The 22051-nt window shown below is 57.0% G+C and overlaps 1 protein-coding gene across 5 annotated transcripts; it reads right to left on the reverse strand.

Annotated features, from left to right (window-relative positions):
* Window positions 1-5287: 5287 nt before the first annotated feature.
* On the reverse strand, window positions 5288-20494 carry KLC2 (kinesin light chain 2). 5 transcript variants are annotated; one of them, XM_075938958.1, is made up of 16 exons: window positions 20365-20494; window positions 16517-16766; window positions 15772-16002; window positions 15451-15523; window positions 15151-15373; window positions 13962-14049; window positions 11543-11644; window positions 10367-10540; window positions 9823-9922; window positions 9575-9624; window positions 9406-9473; window positions 8485-8593; window positions 7889-8044; window positions 7426-7550; window positions 7168-7225; window positions 5288-6595 (listed from the first exon to the last, which is right to left on the reverse strand). In XM_075938958.1, the coding sequence occupies exons 2-16, from the start codon at window positions 16754-16756 to the stop codon at window positions 6512-6514; spliced, it is 1881 nt and encodes a 626-aa protein (XP_075795073.1). In that variant the 5' UTR covers window positions 16757-16766; window positions 20365-20494; the 3' UTR covers window positions 5288-6511. The 5 variants fall into 5 exon arrangements, with proteins under 5 accessions (XP_075795073.1, XP_075795074.1, XP_075795072.1 ...); XM_075938959.1 differs by lacking the exon at window positions 20365-20494 and adding an exon at window positions 20205-20331; XM_075938957.1 differs by lacking the exon at window positions 20365-20494 and adding an exon at window positions 20000-20024.
* Window positions 20495-22051: the final 1557 nt, after the last annotated feature.

Below are 22051 nucleotides of genomic sequence, written 5' to 3' on the forward strand. Positions count from 1 at the left end.
GCCCAGGCTTCACGCGCGCTACGTCCAGATGCTCCGCCCTTTGCGTCAGGCACGCAATCCCTGACGGGATATGTAGTTTTTTTGCCGGACGCTCAGTGTCTCTTTCACTTAAGCCTACAGCCGCAAAAGCCCCTGGGCCCTGTAGTTTCTTCACCAGATCAAGCTAACTTCAGAACCCATGAGCTACAGAGCACCAGGGTTGGGACCAGGACTTTTGGGTTCTAGCCCCAGCTCTGGGAGGGGAGAGGGTCTAGCGGTTATAACCAGGAATTAGGACTCTAGAGGTGCACAAGTAAACCACTGGTTGCATGGGTCACCGTTACCTTTAGCCTGTGTTGCATTTGCCTCTAAAGCTAATTTCAGTGAAACACATTCTTGTGCTTGCATCACGGGACAGGGGAAAGTGACACTCCCAATCCATCTTTCAAATGCCCCGTTCTTAGGGTTATGTGCAACCCAGTGCTACAGAACAGGACCTGCATTTAGTACAGTCGTGGGCAATAATTTTGACCGGGGGGGGGGCACTTAAGGAAATTTTGGTATATGGTCACGGCCATGCTCCACACCTGGAAGAGATGGGGCTTGGGCGGAAGGGGTGGGGCTGGGGAATCCTAGAACTCTAGAACTGTAAGGGACCTCGAGAGGTAATTGAGTCCAGTCCTCTGGCCTCACAGCAGGACCCGTACCATCTAGACCATCCCTGAGAGATGTCTATCTAACCTGCTCTTAAATATCTCCAGAGATGGAGATTTCATAACCTCCCTAGGCAATTTATTCCAGTGTTTAACCACCCTGACAGGAAGTTTTTCCTAATGTCCAACCTAAACCTCCCTTGCTGCAGTTTAAACCCATTGCTTCTTGTCCTGTCCTCAGAGGCTAAGAGAACAATTTTTCTCCCTCCTCCTTGTGACACCTTTTTAGATACCTGAAAACCGCTATCATGTCCCCTCTCAGTCTTCTCCTTTCCTAACTAAACAAGCCCAATTCTTTCAGTCTTCCTTCATAGCTCATGTTCTTTAGCTCTTTAATCATTCTTGTTGCTCTTCTCTGGACCTCCAATTTCTCCACATCTTTCCTGAAATGTGGTGCCCATTGCTCAGTGAGGAGAGAGAAACAGTAACAGGAAACTTGGAAATGGCAGAGGTGCTTAATGACGTCTTTGTTTCGGTATTCACCAAGAAGTCTGATGATGAAGGAATGTCTAACATAGTGAATACTAGGGGAATGGGGTAGGTTTAGAAGATTAAAAAAAAACAAGTTAAAAATCACTTAGAAAAGTGAGATGTCTTCAAGTCACCAGGGCCTGATGAAATGGAGCTCATAGAGGAGGTATCTGAGTCCTTAGCTATCATCTTTGAAAAATCATGGAAGACTGGAAAAGGGCAAATTAGTGCCCTTCTATAAAAAGGGAAATAAGAACAACCCAGGAAACTATAGACCAGTCAGCTTAACTTCTGTGCCAGGGAAGATATTGGAGCAAGTAATTAAGGAATTCATCTGCAAACACCTGAAAGATAATAAAGTGATAGGTAACAGCCAGCATGGATTTGTAAAGAACAAATCATGTCAAACCAATCTGATAGTTTTCTTTGGTAGGATAACGAGTTTTGTGGATAAGGGACAAGCGGTGGACGTGGTATACCTAAACTTTAGCAAGGCATTTGATACAGTATCGCATGATCTTATCAGTAAACTAGGCAAATACAACTTAGTTGGGGCTAGTATAAGGTGGGTGCATAACTGGCTGGATAACCATTCTTAGAGAGTAGTTATTAACGGTACACAATCCTGCTGGAAAAACAAGTGGGGCTTCACAGAGGTCTGTTTTGGACCGGTTCTGTTCAATATCTTCATCGACGATTTAGGTATTGGCATAGAGAGTATGCTTATTAAGTTTGCAGATGATACGAAGCGGGGAGGGGTTGCAACTAAGGATGTTAAATATCAGTTAATTCACTAGTCAAGTAGTAAATTCACTAGTCAATAGGCACTTCCGCATTCCTCCTTTGAAATGAGGAATGCAGAACTTTGCGTGCAGCCCGGGTCCAGCAGGAAGTCCTGCTAATTCTGGGCTGAACGTGGGCATGCCAGCTTTGAAATGTACAAGAGTCCCCAGGATGGGACTCAGAGTCCCCCACTGATTCCAGGCTCCATAAGGGTGCTTCCACTTTGAAATGCCACGTAGAGACCAGAGTCACCTGGGGAGTCCCCAGCTGACCGCAGGCACCATACAGCAGCTGCCACTTTGAAACACTGAGGTGGCGTTTCAAAGGGGCAGCACCACATTGCTGAGCAGGGGGTCAGCTGTGAGGCACCGCCACTTTGAAATACTCCCTCTTTCCCCTCACTTTGCTGCCTCTGATAGAAGCAGCAAGTGGGGGGCGGAATCGACTAGTCAACTAGTCATTAACATCCTTAGTTGCAACTGCTTTGGAGGCTAGGGTCATAATTCAAAATGATCTTGAGAAACTGGAGAAATGGCCTGAGGTAAATAGGATGAAGTTTAATAAGGACAAATACAAAGTACTCCACTTAGGAAGGAAAAATCTGTGTCACGCATACAGAATGGGAAGTGACTGTCTAGGAAGGAGTACTGCAGAAAGGGATCTAGGGGTTATAGTGGACTACAAGATAAATATGAGTCAACAGTGTGACGCTGTTGCAAAAAAAGCAAACGTGATTCTGGGATGCAATAACAAGGAGTGTTGTGAGCAAGACATGAGAAGTCATTCTTCCGCTCTACTCTGCGTTGATTAGGCCTTTCTAATCTTGCCCCTGCATTCCTGTATTCTTTGCTTATATTCATCCTTTGTAATTTGTCTTAGTTCCCACTTTTTATACAACACCTTTTTGATGTTTAGATCATTCAAGATCCCCTGGTGAAGCCAAGGCGGTCTTTTGCCTGACTGGCCTCCTCCCAGAACTGTCTGGGGCCAGAAACTTTGAATTAAAATTACAGCAAAGTGCTTGTAGCTCCTGCCCCGCCACTACTACGTTGCCTGGTAGATGCCTGGGGTTGCTGCGGCTATTTAAAAGGTTCGCAGCTCCAGCCTCTGCCAGGGTAGCACTGCCACCTGGAGCAGGGAACCATTTAAATAGGATCCTGCTGCCTGAGCCTCTACATGGAAATTCAGTGGCACAGGCAACAGGATATAAATAGAGAGCAGCCAGATGCAGTTCGGGGGCCGGATCAAAGCGTTAGGCGGGCTGGATCAGGCCCCGGGGCTACATCTTGCCCTGCCCTGATCTAGAACTTAATTATGAGGCTGGCTGCAGAAATGATGGGGAGCAGTGCCCGCTGGCTTGGGTGATAGATTTTGTCTGTTCATCTATAATCCTCGGGGATCTCATGCAGCCCCCCATGTGGACAGCGTTTTAGATGCTCAAGAGCACCATACTCTATGCAATAAATACCCCTGACACATATAGTTGTCCCACTAGAAGGGTCCATCGGGCACATCCAGAGCAGGGGTATAGAAGAAAGAGTCTGTCCAGATACTGTTGGGAGCAGGACAGGAACACTGGCTGCAGGGGCAGCTCACAATTGCCCCATCCCTGGCCTCTTCTAGCAGATGACACTATCAGGACAAGCAAAGGAGCACTAGCTACGCGGGGAGCTCCTCCCTGACCATTCCACAGCCTGCTTCTCCCAGTGAGGAGCACTCACAGCATGGGGGAAGCTCTGGGCTACTCCACTCTAGGATACTCCTGCAGGAAACACTCGGGGTAGGGGGAGCTGGCTGAGGAGCTCCCAGCTTCTCCTAGCAGTGAGTGCTATAGGGTATGAAGTAGGAACTGTGGGGCCTGACCCACAGGGTGAGGGGACTTCTGGCTACTCCAGCCCTGGCCGTCCATGTGGGGGCATCATAAAGAACATAGCAAGGAATAGCAGAGTTCCAGGCTGGCACCCATGATATTTCATAGAATACAGAGAAGGAGCCAAAATACAACATATTCCTGTTGAACGACTGAACCACAATGCTATATTATTTCTGAGAAATCACAATACAAACATAGCAACCCAGCTAGCGAGAGAGAAAGCCCCTTGCTCTCTAAAAATCAGAATGGTCCAGCTCACCTCACTTTGCCGTAGGCTGACTGGTTGCAAACCAACTCTGCTGAAATGCATGTAGGCTTTACTGCAGAGCCCTCTAGCCTGCAAGCAGAACCAGGAACCCGTGTTCAGCCTCCCAAGCGATAGCATGCTGCTGCAATTCCAGCACGGTTCTCAATGCACCACCGCTGTGCTCTCACGCTGGGGCTACTGTCCTGGGAATCCCATTGCTGGGCTCTCCCCTACCCAAGTCATGGATACGTTCTCCCGGGGCCTGCCTGAGCAGGGGCACCTCTCCTGAATAGTCTGACGCCTCTGCGGGATGGGGGAGGCTACTGGGTCCTCCCCCCAAAGTTTAGAGGAGAGGGTCAGCCAGGCTCTTTGGAGGGTTAGGGACAGGGAGGAAGGAAAGCTTCCAAGACCATTACAAGGACTGAGGGCACACGGGTGGGACTACTCCAGTCCATCAGCATATCCAGCAGCTCTGATTTGCTGCCCTTCCCCAGGCAGCCAGAAAAGGTAGCCAATCAGAGGGAGCTTCACAACAGCATGGGTTGGAGTGACAGTAACGGAGAGACAACAGGGGACAGGGACATGAGAAATGAATAGAAGTATCTATATTTGGGGTGGGGACAGGCATTGTCCATATGCAAATGTATCCAAATTGCTGGCAGGGGCGCACCAGGTGGTGCTTTTCCTCCAGCCCCAGCTCCCAGAGCCCTGGGCCAATGGGCTAATCACAGCCCATCTTTCTGTGCTGGCAGTGGAGAGATGCTGGGAAGAGACGCCCTCGGTATGGTCCCATAGGTGCTAGTTCTCAGAGATCACGGTGGCCTCAGCTGAACTCCTGCTGTGCAGCCTGGCTCATGGTGGCGCAGCGCTGCAGCCAGCGGGCTGCTCCCAGCAGCTAAGCTCAGAACTGAAACTGCAGCTGAGATAATGCAGGGTCTTAAACCCCCAAACAGCACCCCCAGTCTGTGAGTGTATGGGGGGGCAGGGGCTGCCACACCTGGCTCAAGGGTGCACTGACAGAGGCCAATTCCACAGACTGGGATTCCCTACTAATATACCTCCTTGGTGCTGGGTCAGAGCCTGCGGCCCCTAGAGGGGACTAGCCCCATTCCCCATCCTAGAGTCAGGCCGTTTTCCCCACGGTGCGGGGGTCAGATTAGATCCAGCAGCCCCTGGAGGGGAAGGCCCCAGACCCCAAGAAGGCAGAGCCCCACACAGAGATTGTGAAGTACCTTTTATTTCTACAGCAACACTGGTAAATCCAGAGCAAGTTCAGCAGGTGCCCTACCCCCCAATGGGTTCCCCCACAGGGGGGCAGATAGATGGGTGAAGCAGTGAAGGCTCAAGGAGCCCTGACGAAGGTGAGGGACCAGGAGGGACCCAGCTAAGCTGCTCTCAGGATAGGGGGAGATTTTCCATAGCAGCCTCTCCCCTGTTGGCCAGCCCTCCCTACGCACCTCCCCGGAGGGCGGTAACAGCCCCTGCTTCCCACTCCGGGGCATAGCAGTGGTTGGGGCCTATTCCTGTGTTAGGTGGGATTGTAGAGAGATGTGAAAGGAAATGAATTGTGCGACACTGCGAGCTCCATTCCCATCCCCCAGGCCCCACAGGGGTTAGTGTTTTCCAGTGAAAGGCGCAGGCTCTAGCTCGGAGGCAATGAGATGCCAACCCCACTGCTGGGGGTGTGCAGGAGCTGGGGAGGGGGGAATTCACCAGCCTGCACCAGGACCATGTAAACCAGGGGGACCATAGTGACTACATGCACCACCTCCTTCAGCAAGGGGCAGGGAGGGTTCTGGGTAGGTGGAGGGTGCAGAGCAGTCGGGGGGGGGGGAACCTAGATACTAAGCAACAGCAGCGGCTGCAGCATCTGAACGGAAATAGGGGAAGGGGTTTCCCAGCCGGTCTGAGGGCAGCATGGGGCAAAGAGGGGCTCCCACTGCAGGGGACTCCCTGAGAACAAAATATAAATACAAAGGAAACAGAAGTGATCACACACTCAGCAGCAAGGGGGGTGATGTGACTCACCTCTGGATCCCCTTCTCCAACCCAGCAGCTGAGTCCCAGGGGTTTCCCCTGAACACCCCCTACCAGCCCCCTAGATGTGTCTCCCCAGCCCAGCATCAGATCCACAGCTTGAGGGGTGGAGGACAGCTCAGTGCAGCTGAGGGAGTGGGGCTGGGGGCTAAAGGGGTGGTGTCCCCACTCCGAAAGGGGACTGTCCATACAGCAGCATGGGAGTGAGTTTCCAGAGTAGGAGGGGCCAGGCCAAGCCACACGGAGGATGGGGAGCCCCCAGTCTCTGTGCACGGGGCACGACCCTCCCCAGTCACTGCACACTGGGTGGGGCGGGGAGCCAGCCGATGGAGGTGTAACAGCAGGTGTTGTCTCCTCTACTCTGGCCCACAGGGGTTGTGGGGGTGTCTGTGGAGGTGTCCGAGGGGGTCACCCCAGCAGGGAGCTGCGTCTGGACAGGTCCACAGTACTGGCACTCAGGCCCCGGCTCTCGGAGAAGCTGCTGCTCGTTGGCTGCAGGGAACAGGGCGGGGGGTGAATGTCAGACAAGACTCAGCTCCTTAGAGGGGATGAAGCTGCACAGGGGAGGAGGACAAGGCCTGAGGCAGGAGATGGCTCCTGTGACACCTGCCTCGCCTCCCACCCACCACGTTCGTACAGGGGACACTCGGGGAGAGTCCCTGGGGGCCCCTGGCGGCACATGAGGCTGTCGCCTAGGCATAGACTGGCTGGGACATCAGCACAGACGTGACTGGGCAGAGCAGGGGGCTCCCACTATGGGCAGATGCTCGCACCTGCAAGGGTGTGTGCAAACATGCGACCCCTCCCCCTTCACCCGCCCCCCCCCTCCCGCCCATGCGGGGAGGCCTGGCATTGGCCTACTATGTCTGGCCCAGCTCAGGGGCACAATCAGGTTCCTTCCCCTCAGCTGTGACCAGCACCTGCACGTAGATGGAGGGGGACAGAGCTCGAGCTGTCCTGGGGTGGGAATGAGGGCAGAGGCAGCCAGGCAGGGGCACAGGAAAGGTGGGGAGCTACAGGGGAGGGGCCCAAGCTGCACCTCTCCTCCCCTGCCCACTTCTCACCGGGCTCGATTCCTCCATGCTCTTGTTGAGGAAGTTCAGCGAACTGGCCCGTTTCATTCTGACAGGGAAGAGAAGAGCGTCAGGCAGAACCCAGGAGTCTGGGCATTTCCCCACCTCTCCTGCCCTCACCCCTCCGAGACACACAAAGGAGGAGGCGGGTGAGGGACAAGCTCAACAGAAAGGGCCGGGAGGAAGAGGGGGACGCCTGAGAGACAGACAGACAGATGGACGGACAGTTGGACATGGGGGTTAACGTACCCCAGGTTCCTGGGCTCCTGAGGGCTGCTCCCCTGCAGCTTCTTCACCAGCATCTCACTGCTCCGGCGCAGGGCATCCCGCAGCTTCCCGAAGGAGCCGCTCCGGCGCAGGGCTCCAGAGCCATCCTGGGGGGCAGGACAAGTCGCAAGGAGACACCCTGACAGAACCCTCCTGAAACCCCCCCAGAACGACCCCCGGATACACCCCCAAAAATTCACCCAATCGGGGCAGGGCTCGGCCACAGTCCATGTGACCCTTCTGATAGCCCACACACCCGATTTCCCCCCCATGGCTCAGCTCGGGGCGAGAGTAGGGAATCCTGGGGCTGACCCATGGGGAAGGGGAAGCCCAGCGCAGGGACTGGACCCCAGGGCCGACCCAGGGGCAAGGGGATACCTAGCTAAGTGGCCCCTGGCATTCTGGCCCTGCCTGTCGATCCCTGCCCCCTGCAGCAGCTTCTCACCCCAGCCCATTCCGTGCCCATCCCGTCCTCAGGCTCGGGCCCGTTCTCAGTCTTGGCAGCACTGCTGGGCAGGCTCTCCCGGCTGGTCCTGCGCTCCGGCCGGCCCCCATCCTTTAGCAGCTCCACCACCCTGGTCTGGCTGATGGCGTGCACACCCTGTGGGGAGATGCAGCATCAGCATCAGTGTTTAGGGAACGAAACACACTGTCCTCGGCCAAAATCAACCCACTTCAAAGGGCACTGGACATCCTGACAACCCGTGTTATGGTGGGATGGGAGCTTAGCTCCACTCTCCACAGCTCTGGGAGTGGAGCTAGGACGCCTGGTTTCCATCCACAGCTCTGGGAGTGGAGCTAGGACGCCTGGTTTCCATCCACAGCTCTGGGAGAGGGTTTTCCTGCTTCCTGATTTAAATAATAATTAAAATCATTAAACCCAGGGGGAGGAAATCAGAACACGGCAATACAGAGAGTGTCCAGGGGTCTGGGCTCCCATCCTCCTGCCTGAACCCACTGGACCCCTCTTCCCTGGCAGTGGGGTGCGGAAGGGAATTGAGGAAACCAGCGCAGCCGCCCCCCCCCAGGGCCCAGTGGTACCTGCTTGCGGGTTTTCATGGCACACTCCTCCAGAGTCTCAGCAGCCTCCAGCTTGCCCTGGCGCCGGTACAGAGCCCCCAGACTCTTCAGGGTGGTGTTCACTGTAGGGCTGTGGGAAGGGGAAGGGGAGGGGACCCACAGGGGCCAATAGCCTGCTCAGTGCCCCATGTGCACAAAGGAAATGGACTGAGAGGGAGGGGCTTAACCAACACCAAATAGGGACAAATCTGGGCACTGCAGCCAGGAGTCCTGGCTCTTCCCCCCCCTGCCCCAAGCCATTAGACTCCCAGAGCAGGGATAGAACTTAGGCCTTGTCATTCTCCCGTTCCAGGACTCCTGAGGCAGGAGGTGGCTCCTGTGACACCTGTCTCGTCTCCCACCCCACCACGTAGATCCAGGGGGACACTCAGGGAGAGTCCCTGGGGTCCCGAGGGCATGTGGGCTTGTAAGCTAGGCATGGCCCTGGGGTGGGGCTCGGGGCAGACAGGCTGGGACAGTCAGTGCTGACAAGGGCTCAGCAGGAAGAGACGTGTCCGGGCAGAGCAGGGTGTGCACCATGGGCAGATGCTCACACCTGCAGGGCTGTGCGCACCCGTATGGCCCCTTCCCCTCCCTGTGCGGTCAATGTTCCTTCAATTTTTTTTCAATCCATGTGCAGAATAAATTTTGTGGTGACCACTGAGGCATGTGCAGATGCGCACCACCAGTAGAAACCCATGCTGATGGCTAATCACCCCGGCAGCATTTGAATCTCTCCTTGGCGGCTGCCCAAGTGCTCAGCCTACAGGGCACGCTGTTCCTGGCCCGCTTTGCTCTAATTCCCAGACAGCTGCTGTGAAGGGGCGAGGCCTGACGGATGTGGGAGAGCACAGCCACCCGCCAACTGGGCCCTGTGCTTTGCCCTCCGCAAGCAGCACTCACCTGTCTACCTTGCAGGCCTTGTACCAGCTGCCGTACTCCCCATAGGGGACACCGTCCTTGCTCCTGTCCTGTAGGAAGCACAGACACACGGGAGAGCCCCAGTCACAGCGCAGAAGCAGGGACACCCCCCGCAGCCCAATGAGACCCCAGTCCCCTCGTGTCTGGGTACCTTGCTCTCCTCGCGCTCCTCTGCATGCATCCAGATCGGCTTGTTCTCTCCTGCAGAGACAGACAGGGCGGGTTACAGCAGCGCCCCACATACTCCTGGCTGCACTGGGACGGATACACCACCAGAGTGGGGCTGGTGAAGAGACTCCCCTAGAGAGCCCCATCCCACTCCCAACAGCACATTGCCCCCGACCCCCACTGCGGCCAGCCCTGACGGCGAGGGGAGAGCACCCCCGCTCCCAGACTCACCATTGACTGAGCCAAACTCCTTCTCGTGTGCCCGAGTCAGGATCTCCTTGTACAGCGCCTCAGCCTCTTTGTACTTGCCCTGTTTCAGGTAGCAGGATGCCTGTGGGGCAGATCTGGGGTCAACATGGTGAGCATGGGCATAAGGTCTGCTCAGGGACCTCAAGGGCAGGAGCAGGGTCCGGCACAGAGGGGTGTCTGTCCACTGTAGGCAGCTGGACACACACAAAACACTGCTCTGGCCTGAACCGCCTAGTCTGGCCACAAGGGGGCGAGGCTGAGCCAGGCAGTCCTGAGATGGGGGCAGCGGGCCCTTTACCCTCACCTGCCCCTCCCTTGAGGAACCCAGAGCCCATATTCAGCCTTGGGGAAGGGCAGATGCTGTCGTCATCATCTGAAAGGGGAAACAAGGACACCGTGAAGGGACGGGACCTCCACACAGTCCCACAGAGTCACGGGGGGGGCCGGAACCCAGGCGTCCGCACTCCCCGCATGGCGTGTGTGCACAATGGCTCTCTGCCTACCTGCCCGTAGCACCAGCTCTCACCAGGTTGTTCTTTGTCTTGGCAACGTTGGGGTCGTCGGGGCCCAGGCGGCTCTCGTAGATCTCCAGCGCCCGGCCGTAGTAGTACTGCACCTCCTCCGCCTTGCCCTGGTTCTGGCACAGCAGCGCCAGGTTGTTCAGCTGCTTGGCCACGTCGGGATGGAACCGGCCCAGCACCTGGGGGCAGAGGGTTGTTGACAAAGTGGGAAGCTCTGGTAACAGATTTTACAAAGCCTGTGAGTGCCTCAGTTTCCCCAGCTCATTGTCTGGCTACACATGGTGGTGGAAAGAAATGAAGCTGGCTCTCGGGGCAGGCTAAACAACACAAGGGTGGGAGCACATTTTCTAGCTGTCCAAGTGGACTGAATGGGTCATTAAAATGGCCGTGCAAGACCAACCGGAGGGATAGCTGAGAAGCCGGCAAACCGATCTCCTGGACACTGACTCCCAGCGACCCACACCCAGAGTGGAGGGGTCCCCCGCCTCTCTGCAGGGTAGCTGAGCACAGATGCCAGCTGGAGAGCAGAGGACGGGGGGGGGGAGGGGCCAGAGGTGGGCTGGCTGCTGAAGGAGCCTGGGCACTCATGCCTGGGGACTGACTGTCAGAGCGCGACAGCTTGGCAATGGGGTGGCTGCAGCCTGGCTGGGCCCTGGGCTGGACTCAGCGCCAGGCGCTACCTTCCCTTCCCCGTGCTAACCTGGGGGCTTCTCACGCTGCACTGCTGGGGACCACGAACCTGGCGGTCCGGTGTCAGGGCCTTAGCCCCTGCCAAGCGGGCAAGTCTTCACCACGAGCCTAGTCCAGCTGGCCTTGCTCACGGTGCGGGGCAGAGGAGTCAGTGTCAGCAGGTGGGGAGGCTATGGGGCCTGCCCTGGAGGAAGAGTGAGGCCCCTGGGGTCTGGCACACTAAGGCACACTCCAAGATATTATTCAAGAGCTGGGAGGTGCAGCCTGGATCCTATGGATCCAGGAAAGAGGGTTGAAAAGCACCCTGGGAACTCACCTAGTCGTGCCCCCTGCTCACACTGCATCCCCCGCCTGCACTACCCCACACGTACCAACCACTCACCCCCAGCCTGTCCCCACCCCCAGACTCTCACAGACTCTCCAATGGCCACCCCAGCCAACCTCCCTTGCTGATCTGCGGCCTATCCCTCACAATCATGCACCGCCCCCACCTTCTCACGGATCTCCAATGCTCTCTTGCACAGCGGCTCGGCCTCCTTATACTTGCCCCTCTTACCGTACAGCACTGCCAGGTTGTTCAGGGTGGCAGCCACCTGCGGGGAAAGACGTGTGTCACTGTCCAGCCAGCCCACCCAGCGGCTGCCTGCTCTGTCCAGGGGAGTTCAAGCTTGGTGGCACTTTCAGTCCCCCAACCCCTCTGGGATGAGTCTGGGGTAACAGTGCAGCACAGACCTGAGCCAACCTACAAGAGGCAGTCCCCTGCTCCATGCTACTCCCTCTGCCAGTGAGAGAACCCAGGAGCCTTGGCTGCCAGCCCTCCCAAAGCTGGTGACAGAATCTGGAAGAATTGGAGCTTCCAGCGCCTCATATTTTAATCCACAAGATCATAGAATCATAGGGTATGTCTACACTTCCACCCTAGTTCCAACTAGGGTGGCTAATGTAGGCATTCGAACTGGCAAATGAAGCCCGGGATTTAAATATCCCAGGCTTTATTTGCATGTTCCTGGGTGCCGCCATTTTTAAATGCCCGTAGTTCGAACTCCTCCTGCAATGAGGAGTAATGGTAGTTTGAATTAGGAGCTTTAATTCGAACTACCTAGTCTGTGTTGCGTGTAGCCATGGGCAGGTAGTTCGAACCACGGGCATTTAAAAATGGGGCGCCCGGGAACATGCAAATAAAGCCTGGGATATTTAAATCCCAGGCTTCATTTGCAAGTTCGAATGCCTACATTAGCCACCCTAGTTCGAACTTAGGGTGGCAGTGTAGACATACCCATAGATACTAGAACTGGAAGAGACATCGAGAAGTCAAATCCGGTCCCCTGCCTTCACAGAAAGACCAAGTACCATCTTGATCATCCCTGATAGATATTTATCTAACCTGCTCTTAAATATCTCCAATGATGAAGATCCCACAACCTCCCTAGGCAATTTCTGTCAGTGGTTGACCACTCTGATAGTTTAGAAAGTTAGTAACCTCCCTTGCTGCAGTTTAAGCCAATTGCTTCTTGTCCTATCCTCAGAGATTAAGGAGAATACTTCTCCCTCCTCCTTGTAACAGCCTTTTATGTATTTGAAAGCTGTTGTCAGGTCTCCTCTTTTCCGAATGAAACAAACCCAATTCTTTCAGCTTCAGAGAGGTAGCCTAGTTAGTCTGTAACTGGAAATACTTTTTTCAAAGTTTTTCCAATTCTTTCAGTCTTCCCTCATAGGTCATATTTTCTAGATCTTTAATCATTTATGTTGCCCTTCTCTGAACATTCTTCAATTTGTTCACATCTTTCCTGAAATGTAGTGCCCAGAACTGGACACAATACTCCAACAGAGGCCTACTGAGCATGAAGGACAGCAGAAAAATTACTTCTTGTGTCTTGCTCACAAACCCTTCTGTTCATGCATCCCAGAATCATGCTTGCTTTTTTTGCAAAAAGGTCACACAGTTGACTCATATTTAGCTTAGGTCTATAACCCCTAGGTCCCTTTCTGCAGTACTCCTTTCTATCCGGTCATTTCCCATTTTTATGCATGAAACTGATCATTCCTTCCTAAGTGTAATTCCTTCCTACTTTGCATTTGTCCTTATTGAATTTCATCCTATTTAATGTAGACCATTTCTCTAGTTTGTCCAAATCATTTCGAATTACAACCTTATCCTCCAAAGCACTTGCAACCGTCTCCACTTGGTATCATCTGCAAACTTTATGGCTGTGTCTACACTGGCATGAATTTCCGGAAATGCTTAAAACAGAATAGTTTTCTTTATAAGTATTTCCAGAAAAAGAGCGTCTACATTGGCAGGTTGCTTTTCCGGAAAAGCCCTTTTTCCGGAAAAGCATCTGTGGCCAATGTAAACGCGCTTTTCCGGAAAAGAGCCCCAATCATCATTTTCGCGATCGGGGCTTTTTTCTGGAAAAGACTACTGGGCTGTCTACACTGGCCCTTTTCCGGAACAGTGTTCCGGAATAAGGACTTATGCCCGAGCGGGAGCAGAATAGTTTTTCCGGAATAGCGGCTGATTTTGTACAGTAGAGCGTCATTGCTTTTCCGGAAATTCAAGGGCCAGTGTAGACAGCTCGCAGCTTATTCCGGAAAAGCGGCTGATTTTCCGGAATAAGTGGCCCAGTGTAGACACAGCCTATAAGTGTGCTCTTTGTGCCCTTATCTAAATCCTTGATGAACAGAACTAGTCCCAAAACTGACCCTGTGGAACCCCACTTGTTATGCCCTGACAGCATGACTATGAACCACTGATAACTGGTCTCCGGGAAGGGTTATCCAACCAGTTATGCACTCACTGTATAGTAGCCCTGTCTAGACTGTATTTCCCTAGTTTAATCGATAAGAAGGTCATGAGAAACTGTATCAAGTGCTTTACTAAAGTCTCACCCCCACCCACGGCACACTTACAGCAGGGTGGTCCTTGCCCAGAGTCTTTTCCCGGATGGCCAGTGCATCGTTGAGAAGATGAGCAGCCTCCTTGTACTTGTTCTGGTCCCTGTTGTGGGGGCAGAAGATCCCAGTCAGATCCATGTACTGTGGGAATCTGGGCCTAGCCCTAGAGGTAGGGGGGCCTGAGCAGAGCCCTGGGGTGGGGCAGGTTCTCGCTGTCCAAACCTAGCAGGGACCCCCCATTTCCAAGGCCCATCCAGCCATTGCGTCCCCACTGAGGCTACCACCCAGGTGGTCATTTAGGGCGATGGGAGGTGGGTATCGCCAGGAACTGAGACCACTAGCTCCAGTCAAACTAGGCATCAGGTGGGGGAGCAGGAGCGGCCCTAGACAAGCTGCCGGCAACTGGCGCCCTAGGCAAAATGCGCGATTGGCATGCGATCAGTGCCCCTGTCTCCAAAGCCCTCGATGGCCGTTTATCTTGGCGCTCTAGGTGACCGCCTAGTTCGCCTATATTGAAGGGCCGCCACTGTGGGGGAGGGCCTTTACTCACTGGCACAAGATCAGAGCTGATGCCTCCTAGACAGGAAAGGCCCCCATGTCTCATTCCCTGCCCCAGCCAGTCCCTGCCCTCAGGTGCCCCTTAGAGAGGAAACGCCCAGTGTCCTATTCAGTGCTGTCCATATGAATTCTGGTGCCCTATGCACGTAGAGCACCACAGAGGAGGCAGAATCCTGCAGGGGGCGCTGTGCTCAGGGCTGTGGGGGCAGGAATTGGTGGGGAGCAGGCGGAAGGAGAAGTGGTGCAGCCGACAGAGCTGGAGACTGGGGTTGCTGGGGTCAGAGGGCAGGACAAGGGCTGGAGGATTGGGCTGCTGAAGCTGGGAGGTGGAGCAGAGGCCAGGGAACTAGGGCTGCCTGAGCTGGCACTGCCCTCAGCCAGCGCTAGGCATACGCACCATAGTGCATCACTTAATTTGGGACACATGGGTGCCCCAAATAGGCATACACAAAATAGGCAACTAAGGACAGTCCTGATCCCATTCCTTGGCCCCTTAAGCCAGCCAATCTCTGTTCCCTGGTGTCAGATCTGAGTAGAAGGGAAAGGTCCCATGACTTATTCCCTGTCCCTGGACTCAGCAAGGCCATGCTCCCAGATCAGAGCTGGTGCCCCGGAGATGGGAAAGACCCCGGGTCCCCTTCCCTACCTGTATACCAAGGCCAGGATGTTGAGCATGGTGGCCACGTCGGGGTGGTCATGGCCTGAGGTCTTTTCCAGGTCCTCCAGTGCCTGCTTGCAGAGTGGCACAGCCACCTCGTAGCGCCCCTGGGAGGCATACTGGATCACCAGGTTGTGCAGTGTGCGCAGCCGTGCTGGGATTTCGTAGCCCCCATGCTGGGCCGCGGCCTCCCCGCTGCCAGGTGCCGACCCTGTGGGGGAGAGAGGTAGTGAGGGGCGGTGGGCAGACAGATGGCCCCGCCTTGCCGCACTCAGCTGGGCAGCTCACCTTGGCCCTGGTCGTCGTCACTGGGAAACAGGTCATCCAGCGAATCCTTGGCTGCCTCCCCATTCTTCTCTTCCTGGGCAGGGAGAAGGTGATCAGGGCTAAAGCTCTCCTATGTCAGCCTGGGGAGCATGTGGGCGGCGCCCAGCCCCACTCTACCACTATGACCATTAGATCCCCCCCACACCTCCCAGAACAGCAGGGAGAACCCAGAAGTCCTGGTTCCCAGTCTGCCCTGCACTAACCCACCAAACTCTGGTCCTGTGACAGAGCTGGGAGAGAACCCATGAGGCCAAGAAGCCAGGCTCTGGGCGGGGGACGCACCGAGGGGGAGATGTCTTCGTCAAACTTCTTGATCTGGTTCATGAACTCCAGGTGCTTCTTCTCCTCCTCAAGCTGCGCCACGGCCTGCTCGCTGCGCTGCAGCTTCTGCTGGGTCCCCGCCAGCTCGTCCCGCAGCCACTGGTTCTCCTGCACCAGACGCCGCACCTGGGCCCGCAGCTTCTGCTTCTCAGACTCCACCGCACTCAGGTGGCTCGACAGAGCAATGATCACCTGTGGGGAGGTGCAAGATGGGGACCAATCCCCCAGGCAACCACAGCCCTTCCCTGCCCCCCGGCACCCACTGCTTCCCACAGCCACCGCTCTCCCACTGGCCCTGGCCCTCACTGTCCCGTGACCTCCCGACCCCCTGCCAGCCACTGCCTCCCTGTATTCCCCAGCCTCCCCACCCCTCGCCCTAACACCAGCCTCCCTCTCCCTCACAGGAACTCCTGCCCTCCCCACCCTCCAACAGCCCTAACACTATATATACACTGGACAGAGCTGCCCCTGGGCGGGGAGTCACTGTTCCTTTTCAGAGAGAAATTGGACTTGTCTCCAGGGTCACGTTCCCAATGACAGATTTAGGAGCTGAACCTGGGAATCCTGGTTCAAAGCCTCACTCCGGCTCTAACCCACAAGGTCCCACTCCTGTCCCAGAGCTGGGAATAGAACCCAGGTGTCCTGGCTCTTGCTTACAACTGGAACCAATCACATCCCTGAGCTGGGGAGGGAAGCCAGGCCTTACCTGGGCCTCCCCCAGCCCCAGCTCGATGGCCTCCAGTGACTTGCGCAGCAGGCTGGACTTCTCCTGCACAGTGCTGGGCTCATGCTGCTTGTCCAGGCAGTTCCTGGGGTCCAGCAGGGTGGCCAGAATGGAGTGGTGCTCACTGCGCAGCGTTTCCAGCCCTTGGATCACAGCCTTCGTGCCCAGCACGATCTCATCCTGGCTCAGCTTCTCCTCTCGCGGGTACACCATGGTCGCCATGGCTGGGCTCCTGCAGTGGTGGGGAGTGGGCTATAAGACAGGAACCCGGCACAACCAGATACCCTCCCCCCACCTCACAATACACAGTCAGGGTCTCAGCACAGCCACCCCTCAGAATGGGACCCAGAAGTGCTGGCTCCCAACTCTCTCAAACCACTACAACTCACTGCCCTCCTAAAGCTGGACTCGAACCCGCCTTGTGACTCCCCTGCACCCTCAAATGTAACCAGCAGACATCAATCCTTGATGCTGCCCCATGTCCCTTTCATCTCGGGCCTCACTTGGCTGGTGAGACGAGTAGGGGAAGTAGGGGAAAGGGGAGCACAAGGCAATCTAGGGGCACACGGGCTCCCTCATTTCTCTCAAATGACCTCTGATTCCCAGGATGTTATTCCAGCTTCCCCCACCAGGGGGGCCGACAGCTCAAACCCTAGCGACGCAATGCGGTCCAGGCCTCAGGAGTTACTCAGCCAGCGGCTCCCTGCACAGCGCTGGGGCGGGGTGGTAGGACTCCCAATCGTCCACACAGAGATTGTTCTCTGCTGCCCCACCTCCTTTTCCCCTCTGCACCTTGAAACTGCCCCAGCACACCCCACATTCCTGATCCCCACTGCACCTTGAAACTGCCCCAGCGCACCCCACATTCCTGATCCCCACTGCACCTTGAAACTGCCCCAGCGCACCCCACATTCCTGATCCCCACTGCACCCTGAAACTGCCCCAGCACACCCCACATTCCTGATCCCCACTGCACCTTGAAACTGCCCCAGCACACCCCACATTCCTGATCCCCACTGCACCTTGAAACTGCCCCAGCACACCCCACATTCCTGATCCCCACTGCACCTTGAAACTGCCCCAGAACACCCCACATTCCTGATCCCCACTGCACCTTGAAACTGCCCCAGCGCACCCCACATTCCTGATCCCCACTGCACCTTGAAACTGCCCCAGAACACCCCACATTCCTGATCCCCACTGCACCCTGAAACTGCCCCAGCACACCCCACATTCCTGATCCCCACTGCACCTTGAAACTGCCCCAGCGCACCCCACATTCCTGATCCCCACTGCACCTTGAAACTGCCCCAGCGCACCCCACATTCCTGATCCCCACTGCACCTTGAAACTGCCCCAGCGCACCCCACATTCCTGATCCCCACTGCACCTTGAAACTGCCCCAGCGCACCCCACATTCCTGATCCCCACTGCACTTTGAAACTGCCCCAGCGCACCCCACATTCCTGATCCCCACTGCACCTTGAAACTACCCCAGCACACCCCACATTCCTGATCCCCACTGCACCTTGAAACTACCCCAGCACACCCCACATTCCTGATCCCCACTGCACCTTGAAACTGCCCCAGCGCACCCCACATTCCTGATCCCCACTGCACCTTGAAACTACCCCAGCACACCCCACATTCCTGATCCCCACTGCACCTTGAAACTGCCCCAGCGCACCCCACATTCCTGATCCCCACTGCACCTTGAAACTGCCCCAGCACACCCCACATTCCTGATCCCCACTGCACCTTGAAACTACCCCAGCACACCCCACATTCCCGATCCCCACTGCACCTTGAAACTGCCCCAGCACACCCCACATTCCCGACCCCCACTGCACCTTGAAACTGCCCCAGCACACCCCACCTTCCCGACCCCCACTGTACCTTGAAACTGTCCCAGCGCACCCCACATTCCCGACCCCCACTGCACCTTGAAACTGTCCCAGCGCACCCCACATTCCCGACCCCCACTGCACCTTGAAACTGCCCCAGCACACCCCACATTCCCGATCCCCACTGCACCTTGAAACTACCCCAGCACACCCCACATTCCCGATCCCCACTGCACCTTGAAACTACCCCAGCACACCCCACATTCCCGATCACCACTGCACCTTGAAACTGTCCCAGCGCACCCCACATTCCCGACCCCCACTGTACCTTGAAACTGCCCCAGCGCACCCCGCATCCCCGACCCCCACTGCACCTTGAAACTGCCCCAGTGCACCCCGCATCCCCGACCTCCTCTGCACCTTGAAACTGCCCCAGCGCACCCCACATTCCCGACCCCCACTGCACCTTGAAACTGCCCCAGCACACCCCACATTCCCGACCCCCACAGTACCTTGAAACTGCCCCAGCGCACCCCACATTCCCGACCCCCACTGTACCTTGAAACTGTCCCAGCGCACCCCACATTCCCGACCCCCACTGTACCTTGAAACTGCCCCAGTGCACCCCACATTCCTGATCCCCACTGCACCTTGAAACTGTCCCAGTGCACCCCACATTCCTGATCCCCACTGCACCTTGAAACTGCCCCAGCGCACCCCAAAACCTGACCCCCACTGCACCGTGATACAGTCCCAGCGCACCCCACATCCCTGACCCCCACTGTACCTTGAAACTGCCCCAGCACAGCCTGCATCCCCTCACCCCCACTGCACCTTGATACAGTCCTAGCCCACCCTGCATCCCTGACCCCCACTGCACCTTGAAACTGCCCCAGCATTACAGGTGCTGTAACTAGGGGTTGGTGGGGTGCTGCTGCACCCCCAGGCCTGGAGTTGTTTCTATCATACAGAGGGTCTACAGTTCAGCTCTCAGGACCCCCACTGTACAAATTGTTCCAGCTCCCCCGTCCACTGCATCCCGCATCTCTCCCAACCCCTCCAATGCACGGGGAAACAGCCCCAACGCATCCTGCATCTTCCTCCCAGACCGCACCATGTCTCCCCACCCCCGCGCCAAGCGCACTCCGGAGCCCCCCGGCCGGACGAGCTTCCCCTGCGAATCCGACTCGCCCGGCCCTGAGCCTGCCCTCCAGCCTTAAACCCCAGCGCCCCGGGCCCGGCCCCTCCAGCCGCCGCACCCCGTGCGCCCACCCGGGCACGGCCCCTCCAGCCACCGCACCCCGTGCGCCCCTCGCTGCCCCGGTCCCGCCCCGTCCCGTCCTTCACCTGCCCGGCTGCCCAAGTCCGCAATGCGCCCTCCGCGCCACTGGCCCGCCGCTCGCTCCGCCTCCCCTGCAGCCCGAGCGAGCGGAGCGGCGGGATCGGCACCGGCCGGGCAGCCATGGTGCGGGGGGGCCTCTGGGCCAGCCCCCACTCCCCGGCCCAGTAACCCCCCCGCATTGCCCGGGACCGCGCCAGCTGCGTGGGAACCCGCCCCAGTGCCCTCCCCGAGGCCATTCCAGATGTGCACCATACCCCCCCCCCCCCGATCGCAGGTAACCTCTGGGTCCCCTCCGCCCCAGCCAGCTCGGGGGCGGGGCCAGGCCCCATGCCCACTGCCCCGCCAGACACATGCCCCACACCGGGCCACCTCCGCTCAGAGCACTGGGACAGGCCAGATGTGCAGCCCCTTCCCCCCGCCTACGTCAGAGCCCCCTCCCCGCTGTCATATCCCCCAGCCCGCTCCGCCGCGCGAGATGAGCCACCTCCGCAACACGCCCCCCGGGCCCTTCCAGGGCCCCGCCGGACTCGGGCCCCCGCAGCCCTGCAACAAGCCCCCCAGCTCGGCAAAGAGGGGCGGGCCCAGCCCCCCGCTTGACAGTCCCCCCTCCCCCTGAGTCCTCCCGCCCGTGGCCCCGCCCCTACCTGCAGCAGGCCCCGCCCCCTTCTCTCCCTTCTCCCGGTGTCAGTCCCGATCTGCTGCTGCCGCCGGCCCCATCCCGCCCCGCCCCATCGCTACCCGGCAGCCCCTGCGGTAACACCACGTGATTTCCCCTCCCCCCCCTCCCGCCAGCGACCGTAAAGGGGAAGCGGCCTGGGGCTACTTTGTATCCGGCGGGCAGAAACGCCGCACCTTAAAGGGGAGGCGCAGAACGTTCCTGGGAGAGGGTGTGAAAGGGGCGGTGCCGCCCCGGGCCGAGGGGTGCGAAGGATTCTAGCCCCGCCCCTCCCGGCAGCGTGAGGCGGGGCGGGGCTGATGATTCAGGCCGGGGAGGCTGCCCTGGAGCACGGGCCGATGCCCGCGTCACTGGGGCTTCCAGGCGCGGCGGGGAGCCCGGGGATGCCGCACGGGTAACGCGCCGGGTGCTGCCTGCGGGACGCGGCTCAGACTCCAGACAAACGGTGCGGGGCGCTGGGGGTGCTGCAGGGGGCGCAGACCAGCCTCATCCCTTCGGCTCGCCCGGGCCTGTCTCTCCCAGCCCCGGGCCATCGTGCAGGTACCATTCTCCTCCAGCCCGGGCCGCTCTCCGGCTTCTCAACAGAGCCCCCCCCCCCCCCCCCCCGTCCCATTGCCCGGGGACTTCCATGCTGGCTCCAGAAGCAGAAACCAGAACGTGCTGGCCCAGTCCCAAGACTCCCTCCAGCCCAGCTCACTGGGCCAGTGTCCTCCTTGCTCTCTACCCCAGCCCTGCTCCAGCTCTTGGCTCCTTCGCATCAGCAGCTTCCTCCCGGGTGATGCCTGGGTAGACTGGGGTGTGGGGGTCACTCAGAGCACAAGAAAGGCAGGTCCCTTGCTCTCACTGCCAGCGCTGCAGCCTCCAATAAGGAGAGGCCTGAACCCTCCCGCATTTGGATCATGCTCAGTGTGGTCAGAATCCACCCAGAATAGGGCTGGAAAGCTTCTAGGAAGTTTCATGTGCAAACTGGGATTCTTCAAAGGTTCATTATGTAGCCAGATTTGAGTAGATGTTCCAGGGGTGGCAGAAGACAGCTCCCCCACACAAGTCAGTCCCTGGCCATGTTTCACTGTGCAGAGTTCCTCTGCAAGGGTATGTCTGTTAAGCCGAAATAGCGTAATGTGTGTCTAACAGCATGCCTGTTATTTCAAAATGCTTTTGAAATATTGGGCTTCTTATTCCATCTTCCTGTAAACCTCATTGCATGAAGATGAAGGAAGATGCCAGAATAGTGATTTATTTCAAAATTAGGGTTGTGTAGGCAGCGCCAAATTTCAAATTAAGCTACGCAATTTGCATAGCTCAAACTGCATAGCTTATTTCAAGGTACATGCTACTGTGTTGATGTACCCAAGTGATCTAGACCCTCTCCAATCCCATTCCACCCCACATACTCCCATGAAACTGCTCTCACCCAAAGTCTCTACGGACCTCTTAGCCAAAATGCAGAACCATTATTCCTGCCAGATTGTCCTTCAACTAGCAGCCTCCTTCAAAACCATTGGCCATGTACCTCTTCTTGAAATCTTGTTCTCTTCTGTGTTCCATGAATGTCTTCTCCCAGCTCCCCTCCTAACTCTAACCATTCCTTGTGTGTCTTAAGAAGAGACTCCTCACCTCCACCTCTCTAGTTAGCTGTGGGTGTTCCCCAGAGC

The sequence above is a fragment of the Pelodiscus sinensis genome, chromosome 11 (genome assembly GCF_049634645.1).
Source record: "Pelodiscus sinensis isolate JC-2024 chromosome 11, ASM4963464v1, whole genome shotgun sequence".
Classification (NCBI taxonomy): domain Eukaryota; kingdom Metazoa; phylum Chordata; order Testudines; family Trionychidae; genus Pelodiscus; species Pelodiscus sinensis.